The sequence below is a fragment of the Nelusetta ayraudi genome, unplaced genomic scaffold, assembly GCF_046127955.1.
Source record: "Nelusetta ayraudi isolate G7.1 ecotype Tasmania unplaced genomic scaffold, CSIRO-AGI_Nayr_v1 ptg000168l, whole genome shotgun sequence".
Taxonomy (NCBI): Eukaryota; Metazoa; Chordata; class Actinopteri; order Tetraodontiformes; family Monacanthidae; genus Nelusetta; species Nelusetta ayraudi.
Genome location: NW_027466218.1, coordinates 2,724,697 through 2,745,085, shown reverse-complemented (window position 1 = coordinate 2,745,085; position 20,389 = coordinate 2,724,697). Strand labels below are relative to the sequence as shown.

General features: G+C 47.8%; 1 protein-coding gene across 1 annotated transcript in view; it reads right to left on the bottom strand.

Moving 5' to 3' along the window:
- Positions 1-17,829: 17,829 nt before the first annotated feature.
- Positions 17,830-20,389, bottom strand: part of LOC142880382 (chemokine-like protein TAFA-4) — a 33,906-nt gene continuing 31,346 nt past the window's right edge. The window contains exon 6 of the mRNA XM_076014260.1: positions 17,830-18,849. Coding sequence (XP_075870375.1) covers positions 18,838-18,849 — 12 coding nt within the window. The 3' untranslated portion in view covers positions 17,830-18,837. The remainder of the gene's footprint in view (positions 18,850-20,389) is intronic.

Genomic DNA, 20,389 nt, shown 5'->3' with positions numbered 1-20,389 from the left:
TGATTTATTTTTTGGTTGACTGCCCTCTCCAGGTTATTTTCATAAGAATCATCAATCAATTAATTTGGTGCAGTGCCTTTTCTTTTTGTTTTTTTGAAAACAGACTGTAAAATATGGCCAAAGCTGAACTTCCTTCTAAAGATACACGCAGTAAAACCCAGCGTGGAGATCTGGACCAGCACACTGTGGGAGATATCGACTCCTCCGCATCTTGCAGCGCCATGAATAATCCACAGACTCTTATTTGCAGATAACAAGTCAACCGCGTTCTAGCGACTTTGCGTCCTATTTTCTCCCGTCTTTGTTCAGAGACGAGTGCTACGACGACGGGTCTATCTGCCGCCACAGACGGGTTGTGCCTGAGTCGAAACTCATTGTTGTTTGCCACACGAGCCCTCGGAAAAGTTGTCTGCCTGGAGCCCGTAGCTGCCAGCGGCCCCTCCAGACCTGAAGGAAATGAGGCAAGAAGTGTGGGCCGGCCCTGACAGCCGGGAGATAGTGGCAGGAAGTGTTATTATAGAACATGGTGGGACAAAATTAACCATATTGACATGACATTGTGATACACACAGCAGGTCTGTCAGCTAGTTTTATTCTCTCCTGGCAGAATGGATGCTCAATAGGAAGCAGGAGCCTGGACTGTGACTGGGTTTTAAACAGCATCCGGGCTATTTCAGGCCCGGCTTGCAATGGAAAAGGCCGACGTCCCACCGAAGGTTGAGAGTATTTACTTTGGTGGGGTGCTCAGTCCGACGTAGCAGTCACTCCACCTCTGATGGCTCTGTACGGAGATGTACACGGTTCAATCAACATTGATAACAAGCAAATTCTGCTGAGTCCGGCAAGGCGGAGGAGGTGAAAATAAACCCGGGTGCACCTGTTCTGTTGCTCCTGGTCCGAACAGTTCAGGCTACATGTCTGAAACACTTTTTGCAATTAATTTTTGTGTGAAAAACCAACTTCTGGAATTTTTAACAGGAAACTGAAAAAATAATTAAATCTTATTTTATGTGTTTACATACATGAAATAAAATAGTGTGCAGATATTTGCCTTTCACTTTTTCTTGCCCGTTGTCTCACTCACACATACAAATGAACTGACACATTTTTCCTTACTATGATAAGGAGAAGAAGAAAAGGCTGCGGGTGATGCAGGAAACTACTTCTTTTAAGTTTAGGTTTTAAACAAGAGAAAATAAAAAGTTTTACTACAGATGCAAAAAATTCAGACCTTTTGCTTTTTTTTTTTTTTTTAAATGTGCTCCATTACTGCAATTTGCGTGTCACAACAACAAAGCTGAGAAACACTTTTTCAGAGGCTAATTTCAATTTGATGACACTCCAAATGAAATGAAATAGAGAAAAAGAAACAATGATGGAAAGATTAAAACAGGTTGCTCTTCATTTCCGTGCCACTATTTTTGAACGATAATCAAGGTTTTCCAATTTCATTACAAAAGTCCGTTGGCCGCCAACAACACGGCCTTGTCCGCTTGGTCACAGTTTGGTGTCTCTTGGCAGATGATGCGCATGATTCAAAGTTGAGGCTGAGGCTGAGTCAAAGTTCGTTCCCGCAGTGCATCATTACGCTGGTGGTGATGCTGCCCGCCCGATCGTTGGCCAGTGACCTTGTCAGAGGGTCTTTCACGCCGCGTTCGGACGCCCTCGTTGCTGCATCCATGGCTTGTTTTGGCCAGAACCTACTTTATATTCTGTTCGGTGCAGATTCAATTTTGAGCAACTTCCCTTTCCCAGTAAAGGAGCCATGCGCCAGAAAACAACAGGAACCTTCTTCCTTGAAATCTTGAAGTATTCAATCTGCGAACAGACGAGGTGATGGAGTTTGTCTTTTGCATGTTGGTCACAGTCAAATGTTTCAGAACATCAAACACTTTTAAATATTAGTCCACGACAACACAATTACACACAAAAATCAGTTTTTAAATGGTTTTTAATGTTAAGAGAAAAATCCAAAACCTACATCACCCTGTGTGAAAAAGTGATTGTCGTACATTTAAACATAACTTTAGTGGGATTTATCACACCTGACTTGTATTTCTCTGGCCACACACTGGCCTGATTACCGCCACACCTGTTCTCAATCAAGAAATCACTTTAATAGGACCTGCCTGACAAAAGGAAGAAGACCAAAACGTTCTCAAGAGCTAAACATCATGTTGAGATCGAAAGCTGAGATCGAAAGAAATTTAGGAACACATGAGACCAAAAGTGATTGAGATTTAACAGTGTGGAAAAGTTTACACGGCCATTTCTAAATCTGGGACTCCAGTGAACCACAGTGAGATCCATTATCTACAAATAGCGAAAAACATTGGACAGTGGTGAACCTTCCCAGGAGAGGCAGGCAAAGACTCACAAAACACCCCACAACAACATCCATCCTCATGTGTATGTATTTATTTCTTCATGCTTGCATCTAAATAAAAAATAGGGGATCTCTCTTTAGTCCTGACATATTTGTTAATGCTTAAAGGGAGCCCGTCACCACATACAAATGGCCTGTTTCCCAAAACTGTTTTTATCTCATATCCATCTGGCACAGAGCCCGCAGAAAAGATTTATTCAAGCAGACAGCCGCTGGCCGCTTGACATGTGTCCCCGCCCCCTGGCTAGCTGCTGCGCATTGTGGTGTCTAACGCAACTCTTGCCAAAACACTCTTTGAAAAGCCTTCAGTGTATTTTATTTGTGTTCCTCTTTGAATGTAAAACCGTTTCCCCAAAGTGCCATCGCTGCAGCGTCCGTGCTAATCTCTACGCTAATCGCTACTCTTTACAACTTCTAGTAGCTTCTTTTCTTGGTCTCTTTTTCCCCAGGGCAGCTTGGCTGAGTTGCCTCTCGCACTCATAGCTCCCGCCTCTCAAATCTGCAAAGGAAGCCTATTGGTTGCAATCCTCACTGAAAGCTGAGATCTCTCCAACGACCTTCAATGAGAAGTTGGCTAAATGGATGAGCAAGGTTTAGAGAAGCACGTGGTTAGCAGTTTTCTCGGAATCTCTCTTCAGCCAATTTAATTCCAAATGAGGGGATGACGGTGTCTTCCCAGTGTTTTCTGAGGATGTTTCATAGACGTTCAGTGCTTTAATTGTGCAATGACCTGCTCTCCCCTCAGCCTCGCAAACGGAAAACGAACAGGTCCAACACATTTATTGCTACAGCGCACATTAATTACAGTACAGTTTGTAAATGTCACATTGTATCGACTTGCCTATTCTACTCCTCATGCCTGTTAAAGTGTAAAAAGTCATCATAATTCATGAGCTTTATTCTTTAACACAGGCACTGGCTGTCAACTGTCTAAAATAAATTAGCAGAATTTTGCTTGTGGGATTTATATGATTATGCCAGTGATGATTATTGCCAGCAAAAACTTTTCGTTCTTTTTTTTTTTCCTTTTCTGAATGAGGCCTCAAACTCTCTCAAGGACTTTTTCATTTCCTTCAGTTTGCATCATGTAATGCCGCATCTCCGCCAATCACCAGAGGTTTACCCAAGGACAAGCGTCCACATGCCCACCGCCTGTCAGAGCAGCTGAAAACAGGGCGGTCTGGTCTTGAGGATGGTTTATTTATTTATTTATTTATTTATTCTCCCCGCTGTGGTAACACCATTCCAAACAGGCGGCGGAATGCAGAGGTAGTAATGAGCCAGTGTTTTATGGCGCCGCCCCCGTGGATGCCTTATATCGTATGTGTGTAATGAGCATATATAGTTCCCTTGATCACGGCCCGAGTTGACTGCCAGGCCCGTCTAACTCCCTGTGTGTTTAATTCAGCAGCGCAGGCGGGATGCAGTTTTGAATTGTTGGATTGCAAATGAAGAGAATCAAGTATGGAGGCGATAATTAGCTGCTGCATACATTGTTGCTACTTCACACTGAGACCTGGAGGCAGCGTCTGGACTAAGTGCTGTGCGGGCTCCACCAAATGATGCTGGGCCTTTTAGAGGGATGTTGATGCCTCAACGTTTGTCTCCTTCTTGGCGTCGATCCGCAAGAGTTTTTGGTCGTTCAGTTTCTACTTCCACTGGCTTTATGAAGAACCGGTGTCTAGAGCTGCAGCTGTCCATTATTTTTGTCAGCTATCCGTCTGTCAAGCACTGTCAAACTGTAAAAATGTACAAACTCACATTGGAACATCTTATTCCGCTTCGTCCTGATGCGATGCAAAAGTTACGGCAAATTGGGGAGGGACACATTTTAACCCGACCTCTGATCCAAATCCTCAGCTCGTCCCCACCACCAATTTAACAAAGTTAACAAAAATTAGCGGATTTAAACAAATAACCACTTAATCCTCTCCCTCCTTCCCATTTCCCAGGCTCAGCCATTGTCTCTGCCGTGCGACGAAGAAAATGAAATTTGCATCTACTTGTTTGGTCCATCAGAATGAAACCCACTCAGCACCAGCTGTATGAACATCTGTTACGCCTACAGATGGGAAAAACACCATTTTTTTTTTTACAACTTGGGGAGTAAAACAACAACTGATATGACTTACCTGCAGTCAAGGACGTCCTCCCCTCCCTTCCCCAAGACTTGCATGACAACCACTCGGGAGGCGGCGTCAACTATGAGGTGCCTCGAGGGGAAGGTCTGTACCCGTCCCCTTCTCCCTCCTTTCTGGGACGACCAGGTCTCTCCGTACCTCATCCACATGCAACGTGCAGATGCACTATAATTTATAGCAAAACCAAAATAAAGATGCGGCGGTTCATGGCAGAAGGGGCATGGTGGGGAGGGGTGAAAAAAAACTGCTCGGAAAAAGAGCTTCTTTGCAGGAGCAGAGGTCACGGCTGAGTGGCGAGGAAAAGACTCATCACTTTTACCCAAGAGATCGAGTGTCAAGAAGACTTAACCAAGCAGGGTCTCTTTTTCTTGAGGAAAAAAAATCCCCAAAGTGCTTTTTCATGTTAACCATGTGCTTGTGTTTTTTTTGTTTTTTTTTTGCTGCGAGGCCACAGGCAGAGGAGGCTGCTGTTCGCACATCTGATTAATACACAGGAACATGTCCGAGTTTCCTTCAAGGTGTTCAAAAAAACTTCATTTTCTTCTCATTTTCTTTGCTTCCCCTTTCCAAACACTCTCCTTGGGCTCTTTACCAGATGGATGGATCTGAAGGAAGGATTCTATCAGGTCACAATTACCCGCATTGTGTTTACCCAAAGATCTGGTAGCTGTATTTAACGCTAACATGAAACAAGCCAAGTATCTCCATTATCTCCAAATGCTAATGAGTTTTTATCTTATAGACGCCCATATTTTTTTGTTTATTTATGACCTTGCACTTGTTCAGTCAACATCGGCCTTATTAAATTCTGTTAATGGACACCGGCAACACCAGGCCCAGAGCCTTCGCCCTCTTGCGAGCCGCCGTCGTGTCTCATTACCGAACGGCTGATTGTATCAACTCTGCAATTAGCCATTAGCCAACGATTATGTCCTCGACGCTCCTTTGGTTACAGTTAGTGTATTAATTATTGCGGCTGTAATTATCAGCCCATTGTTGCTGCGTAATTGGGCTGCCACTAATGAATTTTAAGAAGTTGGCGCCATCCGCAGCAAATTGATTCCTCACCATCCTCTTTAGCTTTAGTCAGAGAGAGGTTGCCATCATTGTACGTGTAAACATTTCCGAAGCCTCCATCTGTTCTCACACATCAGCGTCCAGGCGGCCCGACGCTGTTGTTTTTTTTTTTTTTTCTCCCCCCACTCAGTACAACCTTGCGCAGAGGTTTATGGGGGATGTTTTATGGTCACGGCAACACATGTCAGCGGCAACGTCTGGCGCATCGGCCCGCTTAATATTGCGTTAAGGTCATTGCTTTTCACTCCTCTGCCCCCCCCACAGAGCGCAGTTTTTCAGATGGCCGACTCTGTCAAACATTTTATACACCCGCTCTGCCGCGTGTCTCGCCGTCTTCAGCGTCTCGCCGAGCACCAGAGCTTCGCTGGAACCTCGTTCCGGTTAATGAGTCTGACTGCCGCCAGTTAGGGAAATGAAGCAGATGCTTAATTTTGTCTTTCTCTTCTCCTCGGTGGATTGGCTGACTTTGGGATATTAGAGACAATTTAGCACTGTGAAGTAACAAGGGTTTTTTTTTTACAGGGTTTTCTGTGTGGTTTTTTTCTTACCCCCACTCTCATTAGCGGTGTCAAGAGTGAATTGAAATCCACTGCCAAATCCTCGTTATCCAGAAAACGGCTCCATGCACAGACGAACACGTGGACTCTTTGATCCAGCACTTGTTGGACCGCTGGGAAGAAGTGGAAGCCCAATTCCGAATAGTCTTACTGCTACTACAATTACGACTACTAGCACGAGTAGTAGTTGTAGTACTACCCACCTCTGTGGATAATGAGTCCGCAGCGCTGGGAACCCTGCGAGGGCCAAGGCTCAGATACCCTTGTCATGTAACACATAAAGACAGTCAAAGGTCGGCTGAGGAGGGAACAGAAGGGCCACAGATGGAGCCGTGCTGACCGGCCCTGCTGTGCCCCTTCCACCCCCCACTCTCCACCCCCAGCGCTGTCAGTTCACCACACACCCAGGCCACAACTGGTCCACCAGCTCATCCCCCTAGGGGGAGGACGGGACAGGCCAGTTTCCTCTCACACACACACACACAAATGCACCAACACACAAGGTTGCGAAGCTCCATAAATGCACGCTAGCCAGCCTGTGCAAATGCAGGCAAAAAAAATAGCTGCACGCATTAATCAGTCTTCAAGGAGTCGAGGTGAAGGTGTGGCTAGTGCGTCCACCGTGACCCTCAGAGCAGGTGGTCGGGGATCTGGACGGTCGCAGGATCTCTCTGTTTATTAAATCCTCTGGCTCGCCGCCATAGTCCAATTTGGCAATAAATGTAAATTTAGTGTAATGTAATTTTAATTTTAAAGTTAGCACTGGACCAACGAACGACCATCAGCTCCGGAAAGTTTCTCCGCGTGACGCCCAGCGCGGTAGCCGCGGACATGTCGCCAAACAGCCGACTAACTGACATGGAGTGGGTCCCGCACGCTTATTGTTCTACATACGTGTCAAATGCATTCATCATTAGCAGAGAGCCAGAGCTGTAAACAGGCCACATCATTACCAAGTCTAATTAGATTTGGGTCCGAGGTCTCCCCACAGAGAGACCCAGGCATCCATACAAGGGCACCCTGACACACACACACACACACACACACACAGTTGCCCAGTGCAAAACACAGAGCATCAGCTACCATAAAATGGAATAGAAAATAACTGTAATAACTTGTTTGCGTTTTTCATTGGCTAATATTTAGCATCCACTCCTTATTTGCAAATGTACATTAGGGTTTTTAATATTAGAGCCACCGACTGTATAAAAAAGATGGACAGAGCTTTCGGTTTCAAAAAGGAGGGAAAACATCGGAAGGGAAAGTAGGGAAATTAGTGTCATTGGTGTCACTCAAACATGTACCTCGACTTTGAAAGGCCATTTTTATAAATAATGACTCAATTTTTTAGGCTACCTACTGTTTTGGTCTTTTGCAGTTTTAAAAGGATTTTTTCAGAACACATGGAAATAGTGCACTTCTGGTTTGTCGGAGGTCAAAGGTCGGAGCTGCTCCATTCCAGAGCTGGTCTTATTTGCTGGAGCTCGGTCCCTAATGAGCCGTGCATAAAAACATGCACAATGCATAATGGATGTGGTGGGCGGGGCCTTCTTCATTCCCCTGCCAGTCACTCTGACACCTCGGTCTCACACCAGAGTGGCGCAGCAGTGCTTCCTCAGAGTGAACTCCAGTCTCGCAGGTGGCAGAAGCCTAGCCGGCAGTGATTTTATGACAGCGCATTGCGGCGCGGGCCTCATCAGCACCAGCGAGTCTGGTCGTGGTGGGTTGGGCGAGGTGGGTCATCAGCAAGCGGGCCTGATCAGAACCGACAGCCCAGTGACAGGAGTGGCGTGACGAGTTCGAGTGGGGAGAGTCGGGGGGGAGAGGTGGAGGGCGACGCTGGAAAATGGTTCAAAGTGTCACACGTCCAGTGGAATTAGAATTTGAAAAGAATTTTCAAACAGTAAAATTACAGAAAACATTGCGGGAAGGTGCGGATCATGCAGTAAATACTGTTGCTGTCGGTTCCCCTGTCTGGAGTCTTGAGCGTAGCGTTGTAGTCAACACCGCACCAACCGAGACCAAGAGAGTATCAAGGTCGATACAGCAACGTCTCTTTTCAGCAAAGTATCTTTTAATCATTTTATTCAACAGTTTTATTCTGAACCACTTTCACAAAAACAACTCTGCTTCATAGAAATTAAAAAATAAATGAACTAAGGATGAGGAGGCAGGGTGTCACTCTGGGCGTCACAAACCGAGCGTAAAACGGCAGCAGCTGGATTCTTTTGGGTTATTATCGTGTCATTGCAGTGTTGGCTGAGTCTCGACTGGGCTTGATCAAAAATCTCGAGTCCGTCCAGTCCGAGACAAGACCCAGTAAAAATGCCTCCGAGTCCGAGACCGAGACCCTTAACGAGTGGTCTTGAGACCGAGACCAGTCTCGAGTACTGCAACACTACTTGATCGTACGACCGAGGTCGCTCCACCCCCCCCCCCCCCCCCGCCCCCCTCCCTTGCAGCTTCTCTCCTCCTGCCTGCCCACGCACACTCACCCACCCACCCACCAACCCACACTCCCCCCATGCGCTCTCACTGCGACAATATGTCATGCAACGGATATAATTGTAATAATGCAATTTGGTTCGGAGGCGGGATTGAGAGAATAATTGGACTAGGGCCGCGACGTGGCGCTGACAGGCTAATGGTTTAGCATGGCCACTGGCTATTGTGAGGAGCGGCGGCGCTTTTCAAGACGACTGAGCTAATTTCCTCTGATGACGGTCTTAGCACGTCGTCTTTGTGCCGGGGCACAGAGGAGCGCGCGTGGCCACGAGGCGGACAGCCGGGTGATGTGCCCCCCCCCCCTCCACCCCCCAACCCCCCGCGCCAAAACAAGCACATGTCTGCTGTCTGGGAGGATGAAGGGGAGGTGGAGGAGAAGGAGGAGGAGAAACCCAACGGGTTCCGGCTGAGTCCGCTGAGGATATAAAGCAAATACTGAAACAAGACAGAGTCCGTAAATAAATGTAATAGATAAATAAATGAATAAAGACCTCACTCATTTTCACTTTCTGCTGACACACGAGTTACTGTAGGCGGCAGAAACCAAACAGAGACGATGAAGAGGGAATGAGTGGGGGGGTGGGGGTTCCGCTGGGAAAGGAGCCGTATTTGAAACTGCTGCAACAGCAGCGGCAGCCACGTGGCTTTTCCAGGAGAAGTGGAAAATGATTGAGGCGTCTTCAGTGGGAAATGTTTAAGTGCAACTTTGGTGATTCAAAAGGAAGAAAGAAAGAAAAAGCAGGCACTCTACAGTCAGAGCCCCCCCCCATTCCATTTCATTTCTTTTTTTCCCCCCCCCAGCCGACTGCACAGTGCAAACCTTCATTCATTCATCCATTCATCTTCTATACCCGCCCATTCCTATTCAGGGTCACGGGGGTCTGCTGGAGCCTATCCCAGCTGTCTTAGGGCGAAGGCAGGGTGACACCCTGGACAAGTGGCCAGTTCATCGCAGGGCCAGTGCAAACCTCTCAGCCTGTTTGTCTCGGTGAAGTCAAACGGGGCTGCAGACTCTTTTTTTCCTCCCTGTTTTCAGTCTTTTTTGCCTTTTCATGTGTTATTAACGACTATTATCCGCAGCGATTGGGGAAATCTCTCCCCGGCCTTCATCCTCTTCCAGCTCCAGTCTTTCTTGTTGTCTCGCCTCTGTGGCTTCTTGTCCCGAATCTTCCCCCATTTCACTGTTTTGCATCCTCCAAGTCTCCGTCTGGCTCTCTCTCTTTCTTTCTTTGTTGTTTGCTGTTTTGTTTTTTTCCCTCTTCCTACTCCTCCTCCTCTTCCTCCTCCTCTGGCTGTATTGTTGTCACGCTCTGGCATTGATGGCTTACTCGCCATTTCACACAGGGAAGCGTTACAAGAGGAAAACAGAGAGAGAGAGAGACGCTGGACGGCTATGAAAAGAAAAACTACACCTGGCTGGCGCTGAATCACCGGAGGCTGGCTGAGGTGGGACAGAGAGAGGGAGAGAGAGAGAGAGAGAGAGAGAGAGAGAGAGAGAGAGAGGCATTAATAAAGTTGAGCGGCGTCCCTGCCGCTCTCTCCCACCTCGCTGCCGTCGCCTCTTAGTCGGAATCGATGTTCCAAAATCCCCTAAAGCCGGATCCTCTTACATCCTATCAATTATTCAACCTGCCTCTTTTGTAGCGCCGCTGCTGTTTACACGGCCAGTCGTGGATGTTTGCCCGCCCGCCCGACCAGCCCGACCAGCCTCCTCCCTCATCGCCTTGCAGCAGTGATTTAGCCCCCCCCAATTCTGCATGAGGTGTCTGTCTGTCTGTCTGTCTGTCCGTCTGTCTGTCTGCAAGACCTCAGACAGCCTCTGAGGGCAGAGGAGGTGGAGCGTAAGCCTGAGTGGCAGCTGAGGTGGTGATGAGACAGCAAGTGGCTGGAAAAAAAAAAAAGTCTCTCGTGTCACGACTTTGGTCTCGGACAGATCCAGCAGAGTGACGCCTCGCAGCGAGAGGGGGGGGTTTTCTTCACCCTCCACACGCAGCAGGCAGACCAGGGCGGAGCGGTGAGTCCAGACTGCCAGCTGACCCCGGGGAATGTGGGGGGGAGGAGTAGGGGGGAGGGGTTAAACACCAGGTTTTTATTGGCGTGAAGCCCTGTGATTGGCCCGCTGACCCCCGCAGCGCCGCTCGCTGACCCTGCACGGCAGCGGCGATGAGGAACGGATGCTTTGGACGCAGGACGTCGCGCGACCTCGTCGTATCTCTCAGTCTCTCACACAAAAGCAGTTTTCCACTGGCGATCCTGTGGAAAGGCCTTCATACTTCGTATGAGTGTTTTTTTTAGTTGTTGTTATTTTCTCCTCAGCTGGTGCAATATGTTAAAATGCAGTTCAGTGTGTTCTTCTTCACCATTGTACATTCTTGACTGTTTTTAAAGGGTAGCATCCAGCTGAATAAAGCCTATTCTATTCTTTTCAATCAATCAATCAATCAATCAACTATTATTTAAAGGGCTCTGACTCACATTCAGAGGCGTCTCTCAGTGCGTTGCACAATCAACCAGAGGCCGACAGAACTTTCCCTTCTTCTTCAGGCACAAACTATTGTCACTGAAGTGTTTTCCTCTTTCCCCCCTCGTTCGCAACATTTTGTACAATCTCACCAAAAAGTTTTCTTTAAAAAAAAAAAAGAAGTTGAGCACTTCCACATGTGCCTGATCAGTTGTTCTGCATCCTGAGGGTTTCCTTCGCTGTCTGACTACATGAGACGTGTCCTAATTTCTAGTTTCTGATAAATTAGCACACTGTACAGATAGCACTCACCCCCTTGCGCTCTCTCTCTGTCTCTCTCTCTCTCTCTCTCTCTCTCTCTCTCTCTCTCTCTCTCTCTCTCTCCAAAAGAAAAACATCTTCAGCATATCTGCACACTCGCTTCTGCCAATTTGCAGCGATTTTTTTTGTTACAAGATTGTTTTGCGAGTAATACTGTCGGATGAATTGTCTCGCTCTGTTTCCTGTGTGTGGTGCAGAACCAGCGTCCACCTGGAGATCTTGTGTGTGACTAAGCTCCAGCGCACAGTTTCAGATTACCCAGCATGCACCACAATGCCAGATTTGTTGTTTTTCAAACTGGTGGTTTTTTTCTTGTTGTTGTTGTTCTTGTGTCCCGACTGGAACCTGAATCAGTCCATTTTCCCCTCAGACAGAGCCGCGTTTCAAAGCCGCTGCCCAGAATAACTAAAAACCCGACGAAAAAAAAAAAAAAACAGGCACCGAAAGTGCTGATGACAAAACGAGAAGTGCTGGAGACGCCCATTTATGGAAGGATGTTGACAGAAAAAAAAAAAGAAACTCCAAGCATCAGCTTTGTGGCCACATGAATGAAAGAAGATAAAACAACAGGATTCAGTTCACAAAGAGTCAGGCTCTTGTCTCTTCCACAAACAACGACGTTGTAAAATATACTGCTTCCAATGGGTTTTTTTTTTGGGGGGGGGGGGTTCTGCCAGCAGCCTCAGCAGAAAACACGTTTTTTTGTGGGTTTTTTCAATTTCTTCACTCAACTCACCAGCCAGGGAAGTTTGCAAGGACGCCGTTTTTCTATTCAGTGGGCAAATCAAATGTGTAAAAATAATCCATTAGTTCAGTGACGAAGAACGGAAAAAGGCACATTTGAATAATTAATTACCAACAATGGGGTAAACGTTGTCGCCGGTGTATAAACACTGAAACACTTCCTCCTCCCCCTCCTCCTCCCCCTCCCCCTCCCCCTCCTCCTCCTCCTACTTCAATATCGGCCTGTTTTGCATAAACGGGGGCTGCGTGCCTGACAGTTAAACTCACATTTATGTGTCATCGCCGCGCTTTTTTTCCCTCGCTATTGTTGCCATTGCTCAGCGGCTGGCAGTAATACAGTGTGACAGTAGAGCAAAGGCAATTTCCACAAATAAGACGATGGCTGTAAATAGAAACAGCTCCCGCAACATATTCTGCAGTCGAACGCAACAGGCCACACACACACACACACACACACACACACACACACACACACACACACAGACACACACAGACACACACACAGACACACGCACACTATTGCTGCGTTTTCTCTAAACTGAGCAGTGACAGCCAGCACCAAAAAAGAAAGGTGCAGTTCATCATATTACCAAGTGTGGATATGCAAAGTATTGTCGAGTTATCGGGTAAAATTAAATCTGTCAGCGCCGTCGCACCTGCGCATCACATGAAGCTCAATGGGAATTTCAGTTCAGGGTTCCTTATCAGTGTTAGCGACGCTTCAAAGTGTCGTCCAGTAAAGAGTGAGACCGTGTGACATTGAAAATTTGTTTCCGTCGATTTCTCATCCGTCCCCTCGCTTGCTTTCTACGGCGGACAAAAGAAGGGGTTTTGAAATGAACCGCTAACTTAAAGCTCACCCAAAAGGAATGTTTCACTCTTTTTCTTTTCAACTGACCAACTTGTTGATTTAGACTGCGAAGACATTTCTTAATCTGCGTACATCGCCGTTGTGGGATTTCACAGATGGTAAGAATTTCGACCAAATCATTCCCGCTGTAGCCGCAGACTCCAAACAACAGATGGAAAACATGACACGCTGCTCATGTGGCTTCTATCCAATTGTGTGGGGTGTAAAAAAAGAATAAAAAAAGGAAACAATTTGGTCCAATTCCATGCAAAAACCAAATTTAACACCACGTTGTTGTAGCCAAAATATCCAACAATCTTGTGCACAAACAGCTGCCTTTGTTTACATGCTTCCTAGAGCAGGAGAGACCGAGAACTGTTTGTGTAATTTTATTCCAACCACGACAGCGAAATGAGAGATAAGGAAATGTGGATTTCAGCGTTTTTCAATGCACAAAGCACAAACGAGGTCCGATCGGGAGTCAGCAGTTAGCAGCAGGCTGGCTAGCTTCTAATGGACAGCCCGTAGGTAGCGATGCTGGTGTGTCGCCAAGATGCAATCTGTGTTTTGTATGAGGGTGTCAGGCAGGCAACTAAATTTCTGTCCTCCTACATTACCCAAGAATCCATAAACTTACAAATGCTGCTTTTGAAACCCTTTTTTAAGATATGATTTACCACTACTGGCCTGTGATGGTCACGGCCCCGAGCACTGCGTGAGGCCTCCTTTATTTTTCTGAATGAAAGTTGGCAACACTATCGACACCCTAACCGGGCTACGGCTACATGCTAATGTCGCCTGTTAGCGTAACAAAGGCTCAGGTCAGCGGAGCCTCTGGCGGCTAATTGCTTCAGAGCGATAAGTGGGTGTGACGACTCAGCGATGAGGGGAGAAGCTCGGCGAAGGCGAGCGGCGAGGGATAAGACGTTAATGTCTCCGGCTCATTCCACCGTCAGTATCGGCCCGTCGCAGGCGCCCCCGCTGCCAAATGAATATTGAAGACGTTTTTGATTGTTTCCTCCCCTCCGCCGCTCATCCCCACATCCTTTTTTTGTTGCCTGGTTTCATTGAATTTTAATGGGCTGTGTTGTCGCACCTTTGTTATACTTTCTATGGCGCGGCAAGAGAGCGGAGCTAATGCAATTAAATCCCGGAGCCGAGCCGGCCGCGCTCGCCGGTGAGTTCCACGCGACCCCTCGCTTCTCCGGCTAATCTGCGCACCGCTGCACTTGAATACCAAATGAGGAGGAGCCGGTGAATGATGTTGCTAAGTGAGCCAAGCCAACGGTAAACGGCTGAGTGAAATTAGGCCTAGCACACAGGTCAAAGTACAGGTATTTTATAAATGATTCTTTTTTTCATCCATGCACAAGCAGGTTTTGTTTAATTCAACTGGTTCAATTTAAAAGAAGATTTGTCTGAGAGGAGATGTTTGCTCATGCGTTTTTAGCCCTTCATCATCTTTTGTGCACAAATATTTTTTGCCAAGCAACACAATGACCCTAGTTTTAACTTTTCCATCAGGGACCTTTCCATGTGTGGATAAATACACAACTAGACAACAAGTCTGGATGTGGTGTGTCTATCTGGTAAGTCTGTGGCTGCATCTCTTGGCTTGGCGTGCACTTGGCATCACCTTGTACAGACATGATTATAAAATGATTCACATCAGAACTTCAACGGCAATCAACCTGATTATAAAGTAATATTTGTGTACATGGAAACTCTTGAACGATCTTTCTAAAGGTGTACGTGCACCATGTCGGAGTTGCGCACGTAGGTGGGCTTTGACCGCTCGCTCCTGCGGGAAACATTTCTGCCGAGGTCGAACCGTTGCCTCGTCACATTTCCAGAAGTGACAGCGTCACGACTGCTGGCGCTGATAATACCGATCAGGTCTACTTCATCAGCTAATCTCCTCTTCCCCCGACTTCTATTAAATCAATGTCAGCTCCAGACGGCGCGTCTTGGAGCTCGTTTCCCTCTCCCACAATGGCAAAGTGCCCTTTACTGCAGCCGACTCTGGTTGTCGCGCGTCTCCTCCGCCGCTGACAGACTCACTCCATTTGAAGATTACCGGTCCCGCTCAACATGAATCCTCGGCCCACATTTCCGGGATATGGCTGCCGGCTAATACAAATTGGACTCGACAAAAGATGACGCACAGGGCGAGACGACGGCGTTTCATGCCTTTTCATTGCTCCCTCTCCAGGTACCGATTGTGTGGATTGCAGGGGAGCCCGATGATGGACCATCGCAGGCGTTTGGTTTGACGACGCGAGTGGCCCCTGGAGAGCCGCCTCCGCGCTTAAAGCACAAACAAAGTCGCACTTAAACAACTCGTCACATGCGCGGCGCCTCTCTTCATCTCGCTCATTCTTTCATGTGGCTCTTTGCTTTCACCCCTCGTCTTCTATCGCCGGTTTTTCCGGGTTTTGTCGGAAACGTTCCGCCCACGAGGCCAAAACGTGTGTCGCCTCGTGGCAATAATCGCATCTCTGCTGAGGAAACGTCCCGCAAGTTTCATTTAAGCACAACAAAGGAGGCTGGCGTAACAAAAAAAGGATGCTTCTGAGAGGTTCCCGTGCGAGGAACAAGCACGGACCCGTGTATCAGCCCTCGGATGTTCGCACCTGTTACATTTGCATGCGACGCAACGTCTCATTAAAGCGGAATATGGTAATCCGAAATTCCTCCAAGATACCTTGAGGCCACTTAGCGAGTTCGCTCGGCTTCTTCCTCATAAATTGGCGAAGGTGGAGGAGCCTTGCGCCTGTACCGCTGCAGGGCTCGGCCGGAGAGCACGGCAGCGGTAAATATATGAACGGTGCACTTCTGCACATTTCCCTGTTAAATACCAGCGACTTGCCAGTGTGTCCCCAGCAGCTCTTTAAAGGTGAACTGGGGAAACCCAGCTGCAGTGCCGGCACCCGGCCACCGGGGAGCGACGCAGTGCAAACAGCCCCTCAAATATTGATTCTGTTGCGGAGGGCGGAGAGGAAGAGAAGAGGCAGTGAGGCGGCGGGCTGCATCTGGCCAACGCCGAACCTCTGGAGGAAGGCGGGCCGGGAGCAAGAGGGAGGAGGGGCTACGTGTGGTGCCGGTGCACGGCAGCTGTGCACGCACTTCCCTGAAATGGAGCCAAATGCGAACGTGCGGATGTACATTAACTTACTCCTTGGAAACAGGGCTCGTAGAACCATTTCAACAAGATAGAACAGAGCCCTGGCCATTGCCACAGCACCCCCTGCTGACATGGAATAGTATTGCATATCATCAACACCTTTGTTGGTCTCATTGGCAACTCACCCACTTACCCTTCATTACCTATCATTACCCATCATTACTCATAGCCCATTAAAAAAGAACACAGGCTCAAGCGTCCCTGCCAGCTTCCTGTTTCCAGGCAAGAGCTGCAAGTGTTTCTGCAATAGTTAGCCAAACCAGGCGACCAGAGTCTTTCACTAGGTTAACAGCAGTCCAGCCAGACACACGTCATTGTAAGGGTGCAGTAACATCCACGCTTCAGGTCTATGAATCATAAGAAGAGTCTGAAACCATTATATCAAGGGAGAAAAACATGGAAGCTGTGGGTTTAAATCCCACGGGCCGGACCCCTCTCTGTGCTGAGTGTACGATCCCCCTCTGTCTACGTGGGTTCCCACCAGGTATTCCAGCTTCCTCCCTGAGTACAAAGAGCTGGCTGTTAGGAATACTAAAAAAAAACCTAAACATGGTGTGGTTGGTTTGTGTGTGGGATGTCATCGCCTGCAGGATACAACTCCGCCATCACCCCAAGTCAGCCGGGGTAAACTCCAGTAGCCCTAAGCGCCAGATAAGCAGTGACAGAGGATGGATGGATAAATAGATGGATGGGTGAATGGATAGAAGAACTCTTTCGTATTTTTTTTCTAACTTGCTCTTGGCCTCTGAACGTCGCATCGCCGCTCCCAGCGGTCCGTTGTTGCTGAGTTGCTGCTGGAGGAAAAGAGTGTATTGTGATACGACTGGCCTATCTCCAGTGCTGCATGCAAGGCCTAAAAATACCCCGTGTCAGCGGTCCCGGGAGAAGTCCGGTGCTATCCAGGCCTCTCAGTAATGAGAGAATAGAGCCGCCTGCCACTGGTAGCCCCGCCGTCCCCGGAGCTCCCTCTGGCTCTCAGCTCAGCTCTGGAGCTGGAGAAGCTCTCGCAGATTTATCATAGCCCACAAAGAAAAAAAAAGTGAGGCGTCTGAAAGCAGAGGCTCTCAGCGGCCCCCGGGTGGGTGAATCAGAGAGGCAGACAGCCACAGTTGGAGGAGGAGGAGAAGAAGACTCGCAGAGGGAAAAACGGTGGCTTGGAAAGAACGACTGTTAGAGAAGCGACACAAAGAGCTGGGTAACAGAAAAACTATTTCAACCGTGCCAGCCTTTTGTGCGACACATAATGGAGAGAGGGAGAGTTGGACAGACAGGTGACCGATGGGGAGGTGCGAATGAGTGACTGGGCAGAGACAACAGTAAAACACAAGGTAGATGTTTGGGGCTCGACTCTGCTGTGCACCGTCTGGAAACGATCAAGTCCTGACTCAGCCGAGGACTCAGTCGCCAAAGGTCACAAAGGTCGTCATCGGTAGCACGTTGCTGGTGAAGGGCTCCAGGGAAGCGTGTGTGTTCAGGAAAAACATGATAGGTCCCCAAGTGGAAAGATCTTCAGACTTCAAAAATCACGATTTTAGTGAATGTAGAGTGAGACTTTTCTGAGATAGACAGAGAAAATGTTCCCAATAAAGACAGGTCAAACTCCTTGTTTGAACATTTTATGGGCCTCCTTTTAAACAGCTAACATAAAGTAATATCACAGGCTGAATATAACCGATCAAACATATGTAACTTTGAAGGCTGTGATAACTCCCTGACAAAAAAAGCTTTATTTTCATTAAAAGAAGAGATTAATCACGGCGCTTTGCAAGGTTCCTTCTATACCAGACTGCAAGGTAGCAAAGTTCAATTGTCTGAACCTCCTTTTTTTTTTTTTTTTTTAACAAATAACTGCCCAATAATAATTGGCCGTGATAATTATATGTAATATATTTCTACTTCAAGTTTCAGACGTTTTACCCAATAACAAAGGAAGCTCAAGTTCATGTTTCTGTTACATCCACAGCGAATGAGGGGAGATATCTAGAAAAACAAAACATTTCCCAAATGCTTCCGACTAGTGCAAATATCATACATGAATTTTTAATACGTCGGTATGATTCCTAACGCTGCGATTCCTAATTACAACTGCGAAAATTACTGCAGCAGAGAACTGTCTTGGCGGTCGGCGACTTGACCCACAAGAGCGATTTGCGGCTAATTTGCTATTTGCTAGTTATGATCCGCTATTGCCCCGAGCTCTCCCCCCCAAAATCGTCCAAATCGTCAAAAACGACGGCGGGTCTCCAGTGCGGCACCTCCCACTCCAGTCTGCCGTCTAGTCTCAAATTGTTCTGTTGAAATACACATCATTTTAAAATGCTTGTATAGCGGTTTCCTTCCGCCCACCTCAGTCCATTTGTGTCCCCCGGTGCGGCCCACGGTGTCTGTGATTGAAGGCCACTGGTCACAGCAGCAACAACTGCAACACCGGCTGCGTGTCTCCGTGCACAGAGTTCACGATGGGTCCATTTTATCCCATTGCTTGGTTTTAAGGATGGTCCTTCCCTGCGCGCGTTTTCCACCGTCGTTAAAAAATAAATCATCCGTATTTTCCACGCAGGGAGAGATTTCGGGACTTTTTTTTTTCCTTGTGACTCCCGCCGCCGTCTCGCTATCGTGTCACCTAGAGGAGAGAGGACACACACCACACGGTGATGAGAGAGAAGACAATTAACGTCAGAGAGACGGGCAATTGCGACTGAGCAACACAGGTTTTCCTGCTTTCAAAGAGCCAATTAGAAGTCAAAGGAGGTTATTTCCAGTCAAAGCCATGTGTTTTGGACCTTGGGATGAAATGCCCTCTGGGTAATTTGAGTGGGGGAGGGGCAACTCTGGTTTGTTTGCACAAGGTACCGTCAGCACAGCCAATCCCATGTGTTTTAGCCATAAACCCACAGTCTCATATCGAGAATATGAGGCATTTTCGCTGAAAACGCTGCTGCACGTTGACTGAGAGAATTAAGTCATATTAAAAAATATCTACGCTCTGCCGTTTCCATTTCAATTTACTCTTGTTCGCCATCGTTCCGTCACCTCCAACAAGACATCTCTCACTTTCCAGAACGCCTAAGCCGGCTGTGGCTTAGACAAATTGACTTCATCAGGTTGAATGAAACACCGAGCTGGAAGACGACAAAGAAGCAGAAGAAGAAGAAGAAGAAGAAGAAGAAGAAGAAGAAGAAGAAATGAGGTCGTACATGAGAGAATGACACAGGGCGGTGAGAGAGACAGCGGGCGAGAGAGGGAGAGAGCGCAGGGCCGAGCGAAAAGCCGTTGCCAGGGAATCGATGTCTCGCCGCAACCATCTCTCAGCGACATCTGCCTCCGAGTCTCCGAGTTAGCGCTCAGCGGTCTCCCAGCGCCTCGGGAAATGCATAATTAAGGTCCGCCGGTGCGACGCCTCGTCCCTTCGCCCCGGCCGACCACTTCGGCAGACGAAACCGAGGGGGGGGCAGAGTGGGAAACGTTCGGCGGGACGAGGATAATTGCGCCGATCGGCGGCGGCGGCGGCGCTGGCGTGAGGCCGGGGTCATTAATTTCGCTGGCTGCGACGGAAACCAACTCTTGCGTCTGTGTCTGTCCCGCTCGGCGATTTAATTATGACTCTTAATTGTGAAGCCTCTGCGGATGGCCCCGGACTATAATGCCTTCTAATGAAGGCGACAGATGTTACGCTGTTGCACCATCGCTCAGGCAATTACGGCTCGCGGCGTTTCTACTCGCGACTGTTCCCTCGTTTTTTTTCTTCCTCTCTTTTGTTTCTTTGTTGTTGTGGTTTTTTTCTGTACCTCACCTGTAAATGAACAGCACCTGCTGCACCCCGAGACATTCAACGCCTCAGTCGGCGTCGACCTTGTAAATTAACTTTCGCACTTCTAACGTCTAACGGCAGGATGTTGAGGATCCTCGTTAGGAGGAAATCACTGTGCATGAATCGCATCCCGGTGATCCGCTTCATCAGGCGATTTTTTTTCATAAGGAGACTTGCTTGATTCTTTCTAAAATAAATTTCCAAATTTAGGCTCCCACTTTGCTGATGACCTAACGTGCTTACCAAGAAAAGCCTTGGATTTTTAGTGAATAAAAAAAAAACTTGAGCAGAGAAGACGATTAAAATGAAGGTGTTCATCAGTTGTGTTTAACTGAAGCTAGCGGGCAGCTAC